Genomic DNA, 20,054 nt, shown 5'->3' on the forward strand with positions numbered 1-20,054 from the left:
CTCGTCGTGAGCCTCTCCTCGTGTAACCGACTCAGTTAGCACACGAGCTGAATAAATGAAAGCGCACAGATGTCAGATGTGTGGTGGATGCACGCACTATAGTTTGTTTTTTTTACAAGGTAGCGTGTCTATGCGTTGCTATGGAACAACTAAATCTTTTGTACTAAAAACATACGGATCGCACGATAAGATAACAATACTGTTAAAGTAAATACCGACGTCAAAGTAACATTTAATTCAAAAAGCAAAGTTCGTGAAATTAACATAGTCACGGAGAGCGCGACGTCGCAGGCTCACAAACTCTACTGTATAGACTTTTTTTTTTATACGGCTAAGATGATATTTTATATCGACAGAAATAATTCTACGATATCCATTTCTTTCATGCGTCAATAAATTCATGAATAAGTTCCACTGCATCTCCATATAATTATGTACACACAGGTTCAAGTATATATGTAAATAGGTTCGTACCCGTACGTTGCTACGGGACCGCTAAACTTTTGTACTAAAAACACACGGATCGCACGATAAGATAACAATACTGTAAAAGTATATGACCGACGTTAAAGTGACATTTAATCCAAAAAGCTAAGTTCATGAAATTTACACGGTCACAGAGAGCATAGCGTCGCAGGCTCACAAACTCTACTGTGTAGATCTTTCCGTGATTCGGCTAAGATAATTTTTTATACCGGCAGTAAGAGATTTCTGATATCCATTTCTTTCGTGCGTTAATAAATCCACGAATAAGTTCCACCACATCTCCATACCATCCTGTACACGGCGCTAGCAAGTGAATTAGCCACAACTTATGTAATTAGTTTTATAATTAGCTCATGTTTAGTCCTCCTAATTGATATCTAAAAATTCAATGTGACGGGGACTAAAATTTAGTCCTGGGATCCAAACACATCATAACTCTCGACTCCTGATGGCTGCTCACTTGCACCACTATGTTTATGTGTCTGCACGTATATACTCTAATGCCAGAACGTCTAAGATGATATTTATTGTCCACTATTTAAAAATATCATAACTTTAAGGTTGCTATTTGTATATGTTATAGGATTGGGATGCTTTGCACTGATCCATGAGGGTATCCATGAGAGTCGAAATTTTTTATGCCATTATGATGTCTAAGCTTACCAATCAGACAGAGACGAACTTGATTGTTAAAATATTTTCAACACTGCTTTCATATACCCCCTCTGTCCTAAAATAGAATTCATTCTCGCTTCCCGAGAAGTCAACTTTTTTTTAACTTCGACCAATTATATATAAAAGAATATTAATATTTATAATACATAATTAGTATCATTACATAGACCATTGAATATATTTTCATAATAAACTTATTTGGAGATATAAATGTTGCACGTATTTTTTACAAACCTAGTCAAAGTTGAGAAAGTTTGACCTGTACACATCCCATAATGACTTATATTTTGGGACAGAGTAAGTATATGCTAATAAGAGTAGTCAAGTGAAAGTCGTGATGAACACAATAATACTTTCATATTATATGCTAATGGGAGCACGAAGAAACGCAGGGGAATGGACCTATATACGAATGGTGAGAATATTTGTTTAGAAAATTGCAGAATGTTCACCAGTCTTACCATGCATAACCTGCACATCTTTTATTTGGCACCACTGATGTTCTCAAGGAGCAGCCACTTTTTAATTTCAGGTCTGCACGCTGGAAACACTAAAATTAAGGGCCAACCTCATTGAGTCGTCTTGCTTGATCTTTGACAATTGTTTTATTCCATACATGATTATTGTTTCCTTCCATGCATGTGGCCTCAAGTGATCGATTTGTTTCTTTCAAAGCAGGCGGGGATCGTAGGGATGACAGTTTCTTTTTCTATCGCGTGGGGTATCGTATGGCCAGAAGGGACGAGTCTTGCTTGATCTTTGTCAATTGTTTATTTCTATGCATGATTATTGTTTTCTTCCATGCATGTGGCCTTAGGTGATCATTTTGTTTTCTTCAAAGCAGGCGGGGATCACAGAGATGGCAGTTTCTTTTTCTATCGCGCGGAGTATCGCATGGCCGGAAGGGAGGAGCGACCCCAAAAAAAAGTCAGCACAAAAAATAGTCTTACTTTTAGTCTTTTTAGTTGTAGGAGATTACTTTACTTGCTTGTCTGACTGAAGTAGGAACACGCGTGACAGCATTATATGGTTCGTCGGGCCTCGGGCGTCACCTCTATGGCTCCATGTCCCGAGCTTAGAATATTGCCCTCCGCCTTTGTCCGTCCGGCCGTCGACTCTGCGCAAATGCCAAAAGCCCAAAAGCACGGACGAGCCAATAAAAGAAGGGAGAATTGTCTGTCAAGGCATCCAAAAGTGACGGTCCTATGCTGGCGGACACCCACTTTGAAGTATTTTGTCATAGGACACTCTGGTTCGTTAAAATTAGACTATAGGACACCATGGCCTAGTTTCAGCCGGTTAAGGAGAGAGAAAACTTAAATTTAGACATCCGGTGTCCCTAAATGACACTTGGGTCCACCCCCAATATAAGAACCCGTCCGTTACCCAACCATTAACTGTCTCACCCTCCTTCCCCGTCTCCACGATAAAGGCGGCGGTGGGCTGGCGCGCGGGTGCGGCGCGGCGGGCTGGCATCATCGACACGAAAAAGCAAGCAGAGGTCGGTTGAAGATGGCGACAGGCTCGGGCGCTTCGTCCTCGACAAGTTCACGTGGAGCGAGAGAGGCTAAGCCGCTGTGCCCTTTTTGTAGGACGGCGACGGTTGTGGAGCGGACGTCTAGAACCCAAAACAACTCAGACAAGCAGTTCTACACTTGGAGGAATCGTGACTAGGTGAGGTATTTGCATTTCTTGCTGGTCCATTTTGGCATTTTCAAATCGGGTCTAGGGTTCATCCCAATGTTGTGTTCTTTAGCATGATCAGGGCCAGTTTCTTCATGTGGAAGCCAGAGAGTGCAGGAGATGGCGTGGATGTTGCAGCAGTGATGGCTGGCTTGAAGGCTTTGGAGAATTCTGTGTTGAACCTGAACAATGTTGTAGTAGCTCTAAGGGCTGATGTGAGTAGAATAGCTGGAGAGCAGAGAGTTCTTAGGTGGATGAATGTGGCCAGTGTGTTTGTAGGAGTTGTATGCTTTGTTGCCATGTGCATGTTATTGTATAACCAAGCATGAACTTAGCTTTGTAATGTTTATAAAATAAAAGAAATACAGTTATGTGACATTGCCCAGGTTAATAAATTTTCAGCATGACCAACTTGAATAAGGTCAGCAACATACAACAAGTAACAACAACCTTGAATTCACTATATTACCAAGCCTTAAAGTTCATAAGAATACATTACCAAGTTCACTACATTACCAAGTTCTGCCAAGTTCATATGCCAGATTACATTACCATGTTTAATACATTACAATACCAAGTTCTGCCAAGTTCATATGGCACAGGTGGCTCAAAAGCACACAAAATCATAGAATTCAAAAGCTTTCTTCTTTTCCTGTGTTGCTTGTAGTGCCTAGACATCCATCAGGGCCCTCTTGCTCCTAGTGCATGCGCTTGGCCTAGATGTCAGCGTTGAGGTAGCCTGACTCCTAGTGACCGGGGAGTTTGGAACCCTGCAAGATGAAACATGCGTTTAACATGTTTTAAACTAGTCATGCCTTTAAACTAACTAAAAAATAGTGCCAAGAGATGGATCACTTGCTGCATAGTTTAATTAGGAGGTGTAGGCTCAGCTGGAGTTGTCTTCTTCTTCTTACTGCATAGTTTCCTCTTCTTAGATGGAGCATCTCTGGTTTCTATAATCTCAACCACTTTTGGCTTGTAAGTCATTTTCTTCTTCTTTGGTGGTGTAGGTGGTGGTGCATCAGGGTCTAGGATAGTTTCATTGTAGGTTTTCTAGAGGTGGTCAAGTCCACCACACCTTTTACACCTTCTCTTGCTCTTGCTGGTTGACCCACCCTCTTCAACTGTAACCATCCTTCTCTTCCTTGGCCTTCCTGCTGCTCTATTGCATTTAGGAGGAAGGAGTTTGAAGCCAATTTCTACCTTTTTCCATTCTTCCTTGCCTGGCATAGGAGGCACAGCAGTTGCATAAGCTGCTTTGAACATTTCTATAGAGTAGTAATGGTCAACAAAGTCCTTCAATTCAACTCTTCTTGTGCCAATGAAAGCTATGGCATGCACACAAGGCAGACCAGTTAACTGCCAACCTCTACAAGTGTACTCTTTCTTATCCAGATCAACAATGAACCTCCATGGGACTAGATCCTTGTTCACTCCTCCTACTTCTTCCTTCATTGGGCCACTCTTGTGAATGGTGTACTTCAGATTTCTGCTCTTGTTGTGCAGTTCCTTCATGACATGAGGCAAAATCTTGAACCTAGACAACTTTGAGGCCAGCTGCCTCCTTATGCAAAACCTCTCCATGATCAAATGCCTTATCTTTTCCATGAGTTCTACAATAGGTAAGGACTTCAGCTCCCTGATCCAATTGTTGAAGGTCTTAGCTATGTTGTTGGTGACAGTCACATTTGCTTGTTGTGCTAAACTTGGACCTTGCCCATAGTTGTTTGTGATTTTCCAATAGCCATGTTGTTGCCTTTGGGTATGCTTTGAGCATCTCATTCCAGTGCCTATCATGGGTTGTCTGTCTATAGCACCTTGATGCAGGCCACAAGTTCCTTTCAAACACTTCTCCTCTAAATCACTTCTAGAAATTCTTGACAAGATGCCTCATGCATTCTCTGTGCTCAACACCATTTCTGAAGACTTTGGTAACAACCTTGTCTATTCCTTTACCTACAGTTAGCAACAAAGGAAATAATGTTAGACTGCATGGGATGAAACACTGAATGTAACACTACATCAAACAATGAAGGAAACATACCTGCACCAGTTGAAATAACAAGACTAGGTGGGGATCCAATAGCCTTGTGCAACATCTTCATGAACCATTCCCAATTCTCGTTGGTCTCACTGCCAAATACTGCATAGGCCACTAGGAACATCTAGTTGTGGCCATCAATCCCTACTGTAGCTGCTAACTGCCCCTTCCACTTTGCTATCAAAACTGTGGAATCAATTCCTAGATAAGGTCTACAACTTTGGAGGAAGCCATCAATGTATGGCTTCAGTGCTACAAACATCCTACTGAATCTTCTCTTCTTATCCACAACGTCCCACTCAATCTCTACAACACTGCCAGGACTCCTCTTCTCAATCTCTCTCTTCCAAGAAAACACATGTATAAAGTTGTCCTCCCAACCACCCATTACCTCATCTAAGGCCATTTGTTGGCCGTTCCAAACAATGTAGTAGCTCAACTGGATGTAGTACTTCTTCTCCAACTTCTCCTTCAAAACTTTAGCCCCAAGAGTTGGATCCTCCCTGAGCCAGTTTATAACTTTGTCCTTGACCCAGTGATTGGTAGCCATATAATTCCTTTGGACTATGCTTGTGTGGTAACTTCTTAATCTGCACCCCTCAGTAAAACAAGGAAACAATGTGAACAGTGAGTATACAACTTCATTAAGACCTGAATCAAACACTAAATCAAACTCTAAAATCAACACATACCCGCCATGTCTTCCTATCTTGACACTGAGATGCATGAATCCTCCACCTACACATCTTGGCCTTATAATGTGCTCTGTACCGCCGTGACTCACTATAAGGAACTGCAAGTTCAACTTCATTAAGCACAACATATTGCCTAATACACCTCTTAAAACATAAACCATCTTCAAAAGTAACACCAATAGCTATCTTAAGGTTATCTATGTCAGTCACTTGCACCACACCCTCATAGCCCCTCTCATCATCCATGACTAGTGGGTCATCATCTTCTGGGTCAGTGTTAGGATAGTAATCACAGTCATCATCACCATCATCATTTAGCACATCCTTGTACTTCTCTTTCTCACCATCTACTCCTACATACTCAATTTCATCAGACTCTCCTAGTCATCATCAGCATTAGTATCATCCTCATTATTATCATCACCTTCAGGATTAGCATCAACCTCAGGATTACCATCTCCATCAAGATTAGCAGCCACATCAGAATTAGTAGCCACACTAGGATTATCAACCTCAGTATCAGCAGCAACATCAGGGTTACTAACACATTCTAGAATATGAATAGCTTTAGGATTATGATCATCTACTAGATTAGGCACTAGAATATCATTAGGCAAAATCATAGCTAGTGGCAAACAATTGACCTGACTCTGCTATGTGCTAATAAGAGACTGACTATCAATAGAGGCATTAGCACTGGAAAACTGAGATTGTAACAAACGAGGACCAATGTCAACAACCTGTACAGTCAGTGGTATTCCTACAGTCCCAATACACATCAAATGCATGTAATAGAGCAGAATCAAAATCTATGCGCACTTTCTCATCCTTGGTTTTGTCAACGAAAGTAACCTGTAGTTCTTGATCCTAACCATGAACTATCTCCTGACAAAGCAACTCATGAAAACCCATCCAATTGAAGAGATCCTTGTCCACCACATGCATGTAGTTAGCAGTTACATGATAATCATCGAGCCCATCTAGTCTTTGCTCTACATAGGCAGGTACTCTAATTGCCAACCTACACGCGGCCATCGGATCCATCCTAAATCAAAACAAAGGAAAAGAACCAAACTAAACGATTTCAAACCACAACTTTTCTAATGCATCAACAGGCATACAAATCCAAATAGTACGGGTTCAAAAAAAACTCACCCTTTTGGAATCCATTTCAATTGAGGAACCCTAGGCGGAGAACCAGGGCACTGCGCGTTCTTCCTGCTGGGGGACTTCATCTTTGGGTCATGGGGGTGCTCTAGATCCTTAGCCCCACATGGTGGTGGATGATGGTCGAGGCTAGAGGTGTCAGCGGTGGTGGCCACTGGGGTGGACGGCGGCACAACGAGCACTGGAGTCGAGTGGGTGGCAAGGAATGGAGTGTGGGATTAGGGACAGCGCGCGACCTAACCCTAACAATCGGGTCGGGGCCTGTTCTTATGGGTCCAACCAGACCAGGTTGGGGGCGGACCCAAGAGTGGTTTAGGGGCACCGGATGTCCAAAATGAAGTTTTCTCTCTTCTCAACCGGCTATAATCGGGCCACGGTGTCATGTGGCCAAATTTCAATGAACCAGAGTGTCCTATAGCAAAATGCTCCAAAGTGGATGTCCGCCAACAAAGGACCATCACGCTAGATGTCTAATAGATAATTCTCCCATAAAAGGAAGATGACCATGCATGATGCATGCATGCGCACGACCACGACCGACCACCGGTAGTATGTTGTCGGCCAATGCAATGCAACCCACGGTGCACGGCTGCGCGCACTGCGTCCTCTTGGTGCGCCGTATAGCGCTCGACATGTTGACGGCTCCCTCCTTTAGAGATCGGCGGGTGATTGCGACGGGGCCACCAAAGCCCCACCGGCTGTTGTCGTCGTACCTCCAACGACGATGGCTCGAAATGAGGTGAGCGCCGTGCCAGTGGTGGTGCTCGTGCTTGACCACGCGCTCACCCCTGCTGGCTGCTGCAGTCATCTTGCCGGCCGAGCGACTGACTGCCACTTCCAAGGTCCACCACATGCATCCACTAGGAAACGGGGTCAACACTTGCCATGCCATGCCATCCACCAACCAGCCAGCCGCTCCTCGCTGCCCACTAAAAATAAGGGGGTGTTTGTTACATCTCCTAAACTTTAGTCGTTCTCCCATCGGATATTTGGACACATGCATGGAGTATTAAATATAGACTAATTACAAAACTAAATGCACAGTTTGCGACTAATTTGCGAGATGAATCTTTTAAGCCTAATTAATCCATAATTTGACAACATGGTGCTACAGTAAACATGTGCTAATGACGGATTAATTAGGCTTAATAAATTCATCTCGCGGATTACTGACGGATTCTGTGATTTGTTTTTTAATTAGTATCTGAACACCCCATGTGACACGCCCATATGACACCTCCTAAACTTTAGTCACTGGATCCAAACACCCCCTAAGTGGTCGTCGGACGCTCTTCGGCCTCGCAGTCTCGCACACACTCGCTAGCAACAACCTAGCTCAACTCCACCAGCTCTCTGCTACACGCATTGTGCGCAAGCAAACGGAACCACAAACGTGGGGACGAGGTAGCTGGCTTGGTGGCTCTCTCAGGTCGTGGACTCCTCGACGTCGCCACCGGATGAGCGGTAGGGCGTCGGCAAAGCTCCGCATGCGGGCGCCACGGCGGTGGTGCCCGATGTTAGAATTTATATGGATAATTCCCCTAAATTCATATGAAGAAATTCTAATAAATCTCAAAGGCCCAATATCTGTGTTTCCTAATGGGCTTTATTATTTAAATCCATGAGTAAAGGTGGAAGGTGTAACATCAATTAGTACCATATAGCTAGTTGATGTGGAGGTAGGGGTTTTTCCTCCCTATATATATGTACTGATCCTCCTGGAAAAAGACACACCAAAAACTACAATTGGGAGTTTCAGTTAGAAAATCCTAAAGTAGTAAATTAGTATTTTCCTCTTCTCGTTGTTGCGCTACCGCCGTAGCTTCTCTAGCCCGATCGCTTGCGTGCACCGGTGATCGGGCGAGCAGGTCTCCAGAACCTCCGTCTTTGCGATCCTGCACCGAGAGAAGGTGAATAAGGTTTTTGGGAAGTTCTCTTCGCACGACTGCTCCCAATCTTCACGACGGGTCATCTTACATCCAAGTCAGGCGACACTACGTCTCGGTGTATCCATCGTCAACTGCTCTGAGCTCTTCCTCCACCGCTCATCGATGGCCATGACCTCGCACCATCGTCACTAGCTTCGTCTCCATCTGCATCTTTACCACCAGTGACTACATCTACATTCAAAAGGTATATTCCTTGTGTTCTAACGTCTTTGTTCGTAGTGTTTAATCTGTATGGTGTACGAGCTATGCTTACACCAGTTATCATGTTCATGTTATGCAATATGCTCATGCTTAATCTAGTACTTCAAATTGTCATGATTTATATTCTGGTTTTAATCTAGAAATTGCTTAATTTTTTAACAATCCATAAGGCTGAAGTTGAGAATCAACTAGAGAGAAAGATTAAGCGTCTAAGGTCGGATCGTGGTGGTGAATATTTTTCTAGATTGTTTGATGAATTATGTGAGGAACATGGTATTATTCATGAGAGGACGCCTCCCTATTCGCCCAAATCAAACGGGATTGCTGAGAGGAAAAACCGCACGTTGACTAACTTGGTGAATGCCATGTTAGATACTGCTGATTTATTTAAGGCATGGTGGGGGGAGACTTTATTGACTACGAGTCATGTCCTGAATAGAATTCCAAACAGAAATAGAGAAACAACCCCATATGAAGATTGGATTGGGAGAAAACCATCACTTTCATACTTGTGTACGTGGGGATGTTTGGCGAAAGTCAACATACCAATTTCTAAGAAACACAAGCTTGGACCAAAGACATTGGACTGTGTATTTCTAGGATATGCTCACCAGAGCATTGCCTATAGATTTTTAGTAGTAAAATATGAAGTTCTTGATATGCTTGTCGATACAATTATGGAATCTCGTGGTGCTACATTTTTTAGAACATATTTCCTATGAAAGATATGCGTAGCAATACTAGATTTTCCTCTGAGATAGCTCCTGATTTTACTATACCTATCGAGTCTCCTGTTGAGTCATTTGAGCAACCACTTGAGGAAGTTCATGAGAAGGATGACAATGAAGTTCCTATGAGGAACAAGAGATGAAGGATTGCAAAATCTTTTGGTGACGATTTCATTGTGTACCTTGTGGATAATACTCCTACCTCTATTGCAGAGGCGCATGCATCTCCAGATGTAGATGATTGGAAAGAAGTTGTTCATAGTGAGATGGACTCGCTTCTTTCTAATGGAACTTGGGAATTATCTGAGCTGCCATTTGGTTGTAAACCTATGGGTTGTAAGTGGGTGTTCAAGAAGAAGCTTAAGCCTGATGGTACTATTGACAAGTACAAGGCTCGGCTTGTGGCTAAGGGTTATACCCAGAAGGAAGGCAAGGATTATTTTGATACTTATTCACCTGTTGCTAGAATGACCACTATTTGAGTGCTACTTTCCCTAGCTGCCTCATATGGTCTTCTCGTTCATCAAATGGATGTGAAGACAGCTTTCCTAAATGGAAAGTTGGATGAGAAAATTTATATGGATCAGCCTGATGGGTTTGTAGTAAAAGGTGAAGAGCGCAAGGTGTGTAAGTTATTGAAATCTTTGTATGGCTTGAAACAAGCGCCTAAACAATGGCATGAGAAGTTTGACATGACTTTAACGAGTGCAGGCTTTACCATAAATGAAGCTGATAGGTGTGTGTATTATCGACATGGTGGGGGCAAATCTATTATATTATGTTTATATGTTGATGATATTCTAATTTTTGGAACAAACATAGATGCTATTAATGAGGTCAAGTCTTTTCTATCAAAGAGTTTTGACATGAAAGATCTAGGAGAAGCTAATGTGATTCTAAACATTAAGCTGCTTAAGGATGAGAGTGGGATAACTTTGTTGTAATCTCACTATGTTGAGAAGGTCTTGAGATGGTTCGGCTTTATGGATAGCAAACCTTCTCTAACACCTTATGATCCTAGTGTGGCATTGAGAAAGAACAAGAAGATTGCTAGAGACCAATTGAGGTACTCTCAGATCATTGGTTCACTCATGTATTTAGCTAGCGCAACATGACCAGATATTTCTTTTATTGTGAGCAAGTTGAGTAGGTACATGTCCAACCCGGGTGATGATCATTGGCATGCACTTGAAAGGGTCTTGCGTTATCTTAAAGGTACAATGAGTTTTGGAATTCACTATTCTAGGCACCCAGCTATGCTTGAGGAATATAGTGATTCGAATTGGATATATGATATTGATCAGATCTACAATACAAGTGGGTATGTGTTTACTCTTACATGTGATGTAGTGTCATGGAGGTTTTGCAAATAGACTATTTTGACAAAATCAACCATGGAAGCAGAACTTACTGCTTTAGATACAGCTTCTGCAGAGGCGGAATGGCTACGTGAGCTCTTGTTGGACTTACCGGTGGTTGAGAAACCAGTACCGGCTATTCTTATGAACTATGATAATCAAACCGTGATTACTAAAGTGAACAGTGCCAAGGATAATGTGAAGTCAACAAGACACATTAAAAGACATTTAAAGTCTATCAGGAAGTTGAGAAACTCTGGAGTAATAGCTGTGGCTTATGTACAAACAGACAAAAACCTAGCAGATCCCTTTACAAAAGGGCTATCATGGAATGTGATAGAATTTGCATCAAGGGAGATGGGTATGAGACCCATGTGAGTTTACAGTAGTAGTAACCCAACCTTTTTTATCAGAGATCCCATGACTAGGGACCTAGGAAGAACAAACTATTGGTAAACTAAGGAGAGTAATTTATAACCCTCTCTAAGTGAAGATGTAATACTCTCAGAGCGATGAGGCACTGTAAGGAAGGTTGGCGAATGCCTTAATGTGTTCTATTGGCTTTAACAAGCGAAGGTGCTATCCTACAGAGCATTCTTGAAAGAACATACCTATATGAGTCCGACTATAAAACATCGCAGTCTATGAGATTTGGGTGATCTCTAGTAAGCTCATGAAGAGACCAGGGAGTACGATGTATATGTTCCACCCACGGGGAAGGCTACTGGCAGCCAGGTACTAGTTTGACTTTGAGTGAAACTCATTCACACAAAACTTGCAACTCAAGGCGTAATCCATTGTTCAAGTTGTGAATGGGTGTAACTTGAAGTTCTAGGCGGATGTTCAACTTAATAGTCTCTGCTGAAACACTAGTATATAAACAGTAGTGAGAGAAGGAAAATGTTTATACTGGGTAGTTGAAATCTGGTGGGGGATTGTTAGAATTTATATGGATACTTCCCCTAAATCCATATGAAGAAATTCTAATAAATCTCAAAGGCCCAATATCTGTGTTTCCTAATGGGCTTTATTGTTTAAATCCATGAGTAAAGGTCGGAGGTGCAACATCAATTAGTACCATATAGCTAGTTAATGTAGAGGTACACACACACACACACACACACATACCGATCCTCCTAGGAAAAGACACACCAAAAACTACAATTGAGAGTTTCAGTTAGAAAATCCTAAAGTAGTCAATTAGTATTTTCCTCTTCTCGCTATTGCGCTGCCGTCGTAGCTTCTCCAGCCTGATCGCTTACGTGCACCGGTGATCGGGTGAGCAGGTCTCTAGAGCCTCCGTCTTTGCAATCCTACACCGAGAGAAGACGAATAAGGTTTTTGGGAAGCGCTATTTGCACGACTGCTCCCAATCTTCACGATGGGTCATCTTACATCCAAGTTAGGTGGTGCTACGTCCTGGCATATCTGTCATCAACTGCTCTGAGCTCTTTCTCCACCGCTCATCGACGACCTCGACCTTGCGCCATCGTCAGCAGCTTTGTCTCCATTTGCATCTTTACCACCAGCGACTACATCTACATTCAGAAGGTATATTCCTTATGATCTAATGTCATCATTCATACTGTTTAATTTGTATGGTGTACGAGCTATGCTTACAATGGTTATCATGTTCATGCTATGCAATATGCTCATGCTTAATCTAGTACTTCAAATTGTCATGATTTATATTCTGGTTTTAATCTGAAAATTACCCAATTTTTTAACACCCGAGGGCCACGTGCTGGTGCACGTCGGGAAGGGGTCAGACGGCGAGGTGGAGCGCTTCCTCATGCGAGCTAAGCTGCTGGGCCGCCTGATGTTGGCGCCCCTCCTGGGCCAAGCTGCCCAAGAGTACGTGTACGACCACCAGGGCCCGCTCAGGATCCCGTGCTTCCCCGCTGCCTTCCACCAGGCACTCACGACCCTTGAGCCTTGACAGCGCCGTTGGCGTCTAGGCTAGACAAGAGTGATCGGAAGATACACCGACATCATGTTCCCACTTTCCAGGGAACAGCAGTAGCTTGGACAGTATCTGAGCTCCCTTTCTTCTTCTCTTCTTCTTCTCACCTTGTGTTATATAGCTTGCCTAAAACATTAAGAATATGTTTGGATGTTTGGATCACTAGAAGTTACTAGTTGGAGTTAAATAATAGTCTAAATTAGCTCGAGTTAAATAGCTAATTGGCTAATAACTAGTTGAAGGTTTGGTTAACACCTATTATCACTCTTGTTTGGATGCACAAGAGTTAATTTCAACTAATTTTTATCTAACTAACAATTAACCATTGTATCCCCACACGCTTTAAGTAGGAGGTGTACGTATAACCCCGTAATGGGAGGCTAAGCGGTTTTTGATGCACCATCAATGTTAATAACTAGCAAACGTCTTCGTACGTTTCAAAAAACCCAATATGTCTTGGAATTGAATTCATACTTTTATTGACGTGAGTTTTCTAACTCGCACGAGTTGTTATAACTCGTATGAGAATGGATCGTGAGTCAGATCACACAGGAAACAAGATACGAGGACATTTGGAAAATAGAAAGAAAAACAAACTAAAGAATTGCTTTGCTTTTTAGTATTGGATACAGATATAGATATATAATTTTTTTAGAATAGATATAGATATAGATATAGATAAAACACTACTTTTATTTAGGGTTATTTGGATCTAGGCCATTACAATTCTTTGAGTTATGAGAAACACCATTATAATTCACCTATTCAGAGATTTGCCATTACAATTTCATCTCTCCCGCATCCATGCCATTTTCTACAGCTGACACGTACAAGGCCCACTGTCAGGCACGTATGCCTACGGAAGGTATATGCACCCTCCTTCCCCAACCCACAGCACACACACCGGTGTCGTCCCCCTCCCTCAATCCCATCCACATCCCTGTCCCCAAACCCAGCAGCTCTAGGGCGAGGCGCACGCAAGCTCCACAGATGGTCATGACCTCCGTAGGCGGTAGGCCGCCATGGGCCATCTCACCCCCGAAGGATGGAGCCCCAGGCGGCGATGAATCCCACACTGAGGACGGACCCCCAGTCTCTCCATCTCTGACCTCGCATGGAAGGAAGGCCCTGGCGGCAGCGTAGCCTGCCCCACGCAAGCGACGTCCCCCTGACTAAGGTGCATCTTGTGCATGGCGATGGTGGCCCCTGCCCCTCCCCATCGGCGGCCATCGTGGAGGCAGTAGATGAGCTGGGTGGCCTACTGGGCTATTGGTGGTGCTGCAGCCATGCGTCGAGGATTTTAGCTAGTGCGCCTAGAGGCCACGCTGTAGCGGCATGGCTCGTGGACTTCTTTGACTCGGTGGCGAGGTCTGGCTGTGGGAGGCGGAGAGGCCGCACTCGCCGGCGGCGGCCTGCATGTGAGGACAAACGCTTGGCCGTGGCTTGCCAGTCTCGACGTGGCCTGCTCGCGAGGACCAGCGGCCTACAAGTTGGTGCGCATGAAGAACGCGCCCTCGCTCAGAGGTGCCAGCATGCCACCAGCTCCACAGGCATGAATAGGGAGCTCCACCGGCCTAGACGTGCCCTCCATAGACCATGGCGGCGGCGAACTCCAAGTCCTTCACGATGTCCTCCTATGCCTGCCACGCCGTTGCATGCGACTCCGTTGAGTGGGATCTCGGCGGTGCCGGTCTTCTCCACCTCGGTCGCTGGCTCATGCAAACTCATGGGCTAAAGGGCGCGGGCTCTGAGCCCCGGCTGTCGCTACCATGGCCACCCGTTGCGGCCGAGGGCATCGCCACCCCAGCTGCAACCACCGCGATCATCAGCTCCTAGATGCACGTGCGGTTGTGGGCGAGCGACCTGCCGCCGCCGCAAGGCATGGGCGTGGATTCTTGGTCGCTGCTGCCATGGGAAATCAGTGCCGCATCGCTGTGTCAATGTTGTGCCAGTCCATCTCCTCCTCAGAGGGGTGCACCTCATTCGTGAACTCGCGCGCAGCCGCCAGCGCCGAGGTGAGCCATAGCAGCGAGGAGAAGTTTGTCACTGGGGAGGTGGTGATGGTGCTGTGGACGGTGGAGCGAGAGATGGAGGTCGCCAGCGGGGGTGGTCGCCGCATCAGCGTGCTGGGACTACGGGTGAGCGTGGCTACTCCCCCTCGTGCACAGGCCACAGCGTGGGTGCGTACTCGCCCGCCGTGGGTACGCTCGGTGTGACGGAGGAGACGCGGACTTGACTTCCGTATGTCTTGCCATGGGCATACATGCTTGACAGTGGGCCTTGTACATGGTAGACATAGTGAAAGCATCTAGGCCCCTAGTTGGGTTTCGGTGATTAATGACAATATGTAATTACTATGACTAATGTGTATTTTGCAGAGGCAATTAAGTTATGTCATGGTAATGAAGATTGATTACGCAATCATGGTTGCCATGCCCCTATGATGGAAATAGTTTTGGTTTTTAAAAGATGGACAACAAGGTTAAGGATGAACTAGTTTTAAGTGTCGGTTGGTGTTGAGGAGACACTTAGAGTAGTTTAGGACTTTGTTTTTTCTTTAGCCATACTATTAAGGGGGGTATGGACGGGTAGCTTGACCTAGGTGAGTCTAGTGAGTTAGGTGTGGTGCACACTTGTCAAATCTAGCTCCAGGTAGCTCCTAAAAAGCTCTTAGATCAATTGGAGCAAACTTTATTCACGTATGATTGCGAGTTGGAAGTGAATGGAGGGTCAAATGTTGACCGGACGCTGGTTTCGGTGTGACCAGATGCTGGCGTAGAGTCCGGTCAGTTCATTTGGTCTAGGTGAAAATGTCTGGTGCGACCGGACGCTGAGAGGTGAGCGACCGGACGCTGGGTGCCAGCGTTCAGTCGACTCTAGTAAGGTTCCAGAGAGGGAAAATCGTGACCGGATGCTGTCCAGCGTCCGATCACAACTTAAACACTAGGAGTCAGGGAGAACTGACCAGAGCGTCCGGTCAACATGACCGGAGCGTCCGATCACCCCGTAAAGGCACATAACGATTCATTTTGAACACTGGTGTATAAATACTTCCTCCATTCATGTGAGGGGTGACTTTTGCTCATTCCAACAGCTGAGAAACACCCTTAAGAGTGCCAAGAAGAGCAAGGTCCTAGTGAGGTGATTGAGATTTGAGAATCCAAGAGTGAGACCTCATTAGTGAAAGCAAGAGTAGCAAAGTGTGCATCCACCCTTCTCATTAGGCTTGTTGTGGTCAAGTGAGAGTTTGTGCTTGTTACTCTTGGTGATCACCATCACCTAGACAGTTTGGTGGTGATTAGGAGCTTGGTGATCATCCAACAGAGCTTGTGGATGACCCAACTCAAGTTGTGAGCGGTTGTGGGTGACTTACCGTGATGGAGTGTCAAAGAATCAACCCGTAGAGAGCACTTGATCCTTCCACGGATCAAGGAGGAGCTACACCCTTGTGCGGGTGCTCCAATGAGGACTAGTGGGGAGTGGCGACTCTCCGATACCTCAGCAAAACATCACCGTGTTCCTCCTTCTCTCTTTACTTTGAGCATTTACTTTGAGCAATTCAATTCTTGTCTTTACATTCATAGAATTGCCATGCTAGAGTAGGATTAGAACTTAGGTTGCAAGACTTTTTGTGCGGTAGAACATTAGAAACACTTTCTAGGCAGAAGGGGTGAAGTTGGGCAAACCGTAGGGTTTAATTATTGCAAAAAAATTAGAATCAGCCCAATTCACCCCTCTCTTGGGCATCTTGATCCTTTCAATTGGTATCTGAGCCACAGTTATGCCGCTCTGGTTGTACTCGTACCCAGGTGACACCGAGGGTAGAGACACAGCGGAGGGGTTCTCGTCCACCTCCTAGACCACAGGGTCTGCCTCTAGTGACTCGTCTGGATTTGAGGGCCGCCACGGCCAAGCAGGTGCAGTAGCTCAGGTTCGTTCAGTTTGAGGAGTGGTTTCCGCCGAGGCAGAATGAGCGTGCTTCAGAAGGCTTCTACACACCACTATAGGAGGATTTCTATCATGCATATCTTAACAGTAGGGCTATATTCAGATCATAGAGGGTGTGCAACATTGAGTCCATTGTAGTAGCAGCTGGAGAGCATATTCGCCCTTACCTATCCTACTTGCTAGGGCTAACAGACTTACTCGGACGGGTAGGCTTATATGTTCTATCTTGGGTCCGTGAGTTCTATGCTACACTTTGGATTGACCCACATCACAGATTTATACATTTTGCTTTCAGAGGCAGAGACTATAGGCTGATGAGCTTTAGGGTCAGAGAGATTCTTAGGCTTCAGGAGCAGCCTGTCTGGCTACATGAGGTTTGCTATGGATAGACAGTGCCTCCTAGATGTCCTCATGGCGGTATGGTGCCTCCTATAGATTTGGTCCACCATTGCTTCACAGAGCCATTCGGCGAGTGGTCAAGTAGGACACCTAGTGACCTCACTCCTACAGCTACAGTGCTTGATGCTATCATGAGGAGGACACTGCTTTTGAGGATGGGATATCATGAGGGGTTGACTTGCATTCAGTTATGGCTACTAAATGCCCTGATGCAGCAGACTATCTTTGATATTTGGGATCTCTTACTATTTAAGATGGATGATACTATTATAGAGGGGTTTAGAGGTCACCGATAGTTGCCCTATGCCCACTGGATTACTTTTCTGATACATAGGGCAGTTACTGTGAGGCCACTTGAGATGCTGGCAGAGTATAGTGGTGATACTACAGAGTTCCCTACATACAACATGACTCAGATGCTCCGCCACAGTGTAGGAAGGACACCCAACCAGACACGCCATCGCCCAGAGGTGCCAGAGACTATAGCCCAGTAGGTTGAGACCATCAGAGGCATAGCAGCTACAGAGGAGGAGCAGTTAGATGCTTGGCAGGAGGGGATGGTCGAGAGCGACCCCAGTGACAGCTTAGATGATTACTACCAGGTTATCCCTAAGATGCCTCTACAATGACATGACCATGAGGCCGGTAGCTCCAGTTTAGCTCCACCTGCACCACACATAGACCCCGCTCTACTCGCTATCCTTGAGCGGATGAGGTAGGATCAGGCTCGCCAGGCCTAGGAGACCGCTGCTACTTTCACACAGTTTAAGACTAGGCAGTATGAGTTCCAGCGACAGCAGCAGACTATACAGTAGCAGCAGCAGGCCATGCAACAGCAACAGCTCCTCATGCAGCAGCAACTCCTCGGATTTATGCAGCATGTTGTGACAGCTATTGGGGCTCCACCGCCACAGCCTTCACCCCAGATCGATCAACCTGCCACCACTTCTACGACTTCAGCTTTATAGCCTAGTGGGCTTTAGAGTTAGGGACAGCCACCAGCACAGTTTCCTTCTCCTACAGAGCAGGTGTCCAAGTGGTTTGCCTCGCTAGTGCTAGCCCCGCAGTTCACACCTTTTTAGACAGACTTCACATTGGCTTAGACTTCCTCACTGCTTGTGCTGGATACTACAGTTTCTAGGAGCCTTGGTGCTACCTTCAGTGAGTTGATAGGGCAGCCTACTCCGCCATATCTTCATGTCCCAGGTCCTTCCACAGTTGCACCTATTACCGAGACTATAGAGACGCTCTCTTCTTCAGTTGCATCATCAAAGCCACCTGCTATAGTCATACCTGCAAAGTCTTAGGCCGCACCAATCCCTGATCCAACCTAGACCGCTTCAGCATCGCTTCCAGCTATAGAGGGTCAGATAGCTCAGAGCTCAGGATCAGATGATGATGTCACACAGTTCTAGCTCGCTCCTCGTACCTCAGCGCCCGACTCATCCGTTGTAGCCCCATTGACCGACCCTTAGGTTTTGATGTTTGACGCCAAAGGGAGAGAGGGATCGAGTATGTTAGACTTAGGGGGAGCGACTTATCTAGGGGGAGTTTAGCTTATCTATTATATTTGTTTTTTATGTGTGATACACTATTATGCATCCATGTGCTTACTTTTATGCATCAAACTATATTTATGTGATAGTGATATCTACGTGATCGTGATATTTAACATGTGTGCTCTCTACTTTAAATTATTTATATGTCATATCACTTATGTTATGCTCATCTGCTTTGCTTCTGCGTTTTACTTTGATGCAAATGAGCTTTATTGTTAGTACTCACGCTTATTTCATATCTTTTGAGCACACTATGTTGGCTTGGGTCATATAAGCTTGCCTAACGTTTTTGTTCTTATTGTCAAAAGCTTATATGAACCAAGTATGTTGAAAATCTCATCTCTTTCACATACTCGAGGTGGTATTGTCATCAATCACCAAAAAGAGAGAGATTAAAAGCATCTAGGCCCCTAGTTGAGTTTCGATGAGTAATGACAATATGTAATTACTATGACTAACGTGTGTTTTATAGAGGCAATTAAGTTAGGTCATGGTAATGGAGATTGATTGGGCAATCATGGTTGTCATGCCCCTACGATGAAAATTATTTTGATTTTCAAAGGATGGACGACAAGGTTAAGGATTGACTAGTTCTAAGTGTCGTTTGGTGTTGAGGAGACACTTAGAGTAGTTTAGGACTTTATTTTTCTTTTGGTCGTACTATTAAGGGGGGTATGGACGGGTAGCTTGATCTAGGTGAGTCTAGTGGGTTAGGTGTGGTGCACACTTATCAAATCTAGCTCTAGGTAGCTCCTAAAAAGCCTTTAGATCAATTGGAGCAAACTTCATTCACATATGATTGCGAGTTAGAAGTGAATGGAGTGTCAAATGTTGATCGGATGCTGGTTTTGGTGTGACCAGACGCTGGCGCAGAGTCCGATCAGTTCATTTGATCAAGGTGAAAACGTCTGGTGCGATCGGACGCTGGGTGCCAGCGTCCGGTTGACTACAGTAAGGTTCCAGAGAGGGAAAATCGTGACCGGACGCGTCCGGTCACAACTTAAATACTGAGAGTCGGGGAGAACTGACTAGAGCGTCCGGTCAACATGACCGGAGCGTCTTGTCAATCCGTAGAGGCACATAACGGTTCGTTTTGAACACGGGTGTATAAATACTTCCTGCATTCGTGGGAGGGGTGACTTTTGCTCATTCCAACAGCTGAGAAACATCCTTGAGAGTATCAAGAAGAACAAGATCCTAGT

The 20,054-nt window shown here is 44.9% G+C and overlaps 2 protein-coding genes across 2 annotated transcripts; both read right to left on the reverse strand.

Moving 5' to 3' along the window:
* Positions 1-3,897: 3,897 nt before the first annotated feature.
* Positions 3,898-4,641, reverse strand: LOC136452398 (uncharacterized). Its single transcript, XM_066453016.1, has one exon. It carries the CDS (start codon positions 4,639-4,641, stop codon positions 3,898-3,900), a length of 744 nt encoding a protein of 247 aa, XP_066309113.1.
* Positions 4,642-4,711: 70 nt separating this feature from the next.
* On the reverse strand, positions 4,712-6,203 carry LOC136452404 (uncharacterized). Its single transcript, XM_066453026.1, has 5 exons — positions 6,005-6,203; positions 5,628-5,960; positions 5,105-5,536; positions 4,889-4,987; positions 4,712-4,800 (listed from the first exon to the last, which is right to left on the reverse strand). Exons 1-5 carry the CDS (start codon positions 6,201-6,203, stop codon positions 4,712-4,714), a joined length of 1,152 nt encoding a protein of 383 aa, XP_066309123.1.
* Positions 6,204-20,054: the final 13,851 nt, after the last annotated feature.

Source organism: Miscanthus floridulus, chromosome 1, assembly GCF_019320115.1.
Source record: "Miscanthus floridulus cultivar M001 chromosome 1, ASM1932011v1, whole genome shotgun sequence".
NCBI lineage: Eukaryota > Viridiplantae > Streptophyta > Magnoliopsida > Poales > Poaceae > Miscanthus > Miscanthus floridulus.

Excerpts from the sequence above, each read along its gene's own strand:
- LOC136452398 (XM_066453016.1), bottom strand. The coding sequence starts at position 4,641 with ATGATAGGCACTGGAATGAGATGCTCAAAGCATACCCAAAGGCAACAA.
- LOC136452404 (XM_066453026.1), bottom strand. The coding sequence starts at position 6,203 with ATGATTTTGCCTAATGATATTCTAGTGCCTAATCTAGTAGATGATCAT. Across the intron at positions 4,988-5,104 it reads CATTGATGGCTTCCTCCAAA|TATTTGGCAGTGAGACCAAC; the intron begins GTTGTAGACCTT and ends TGGCCTATGCAG. Across the intron at positions 4,801-4,888 it reads TGTTATTTCAACTGGTGCAG|GTAAAGGAATAGACAAGGTT; the intron begins GTATGTTTCCTT and ends TGCTAACTGTAG.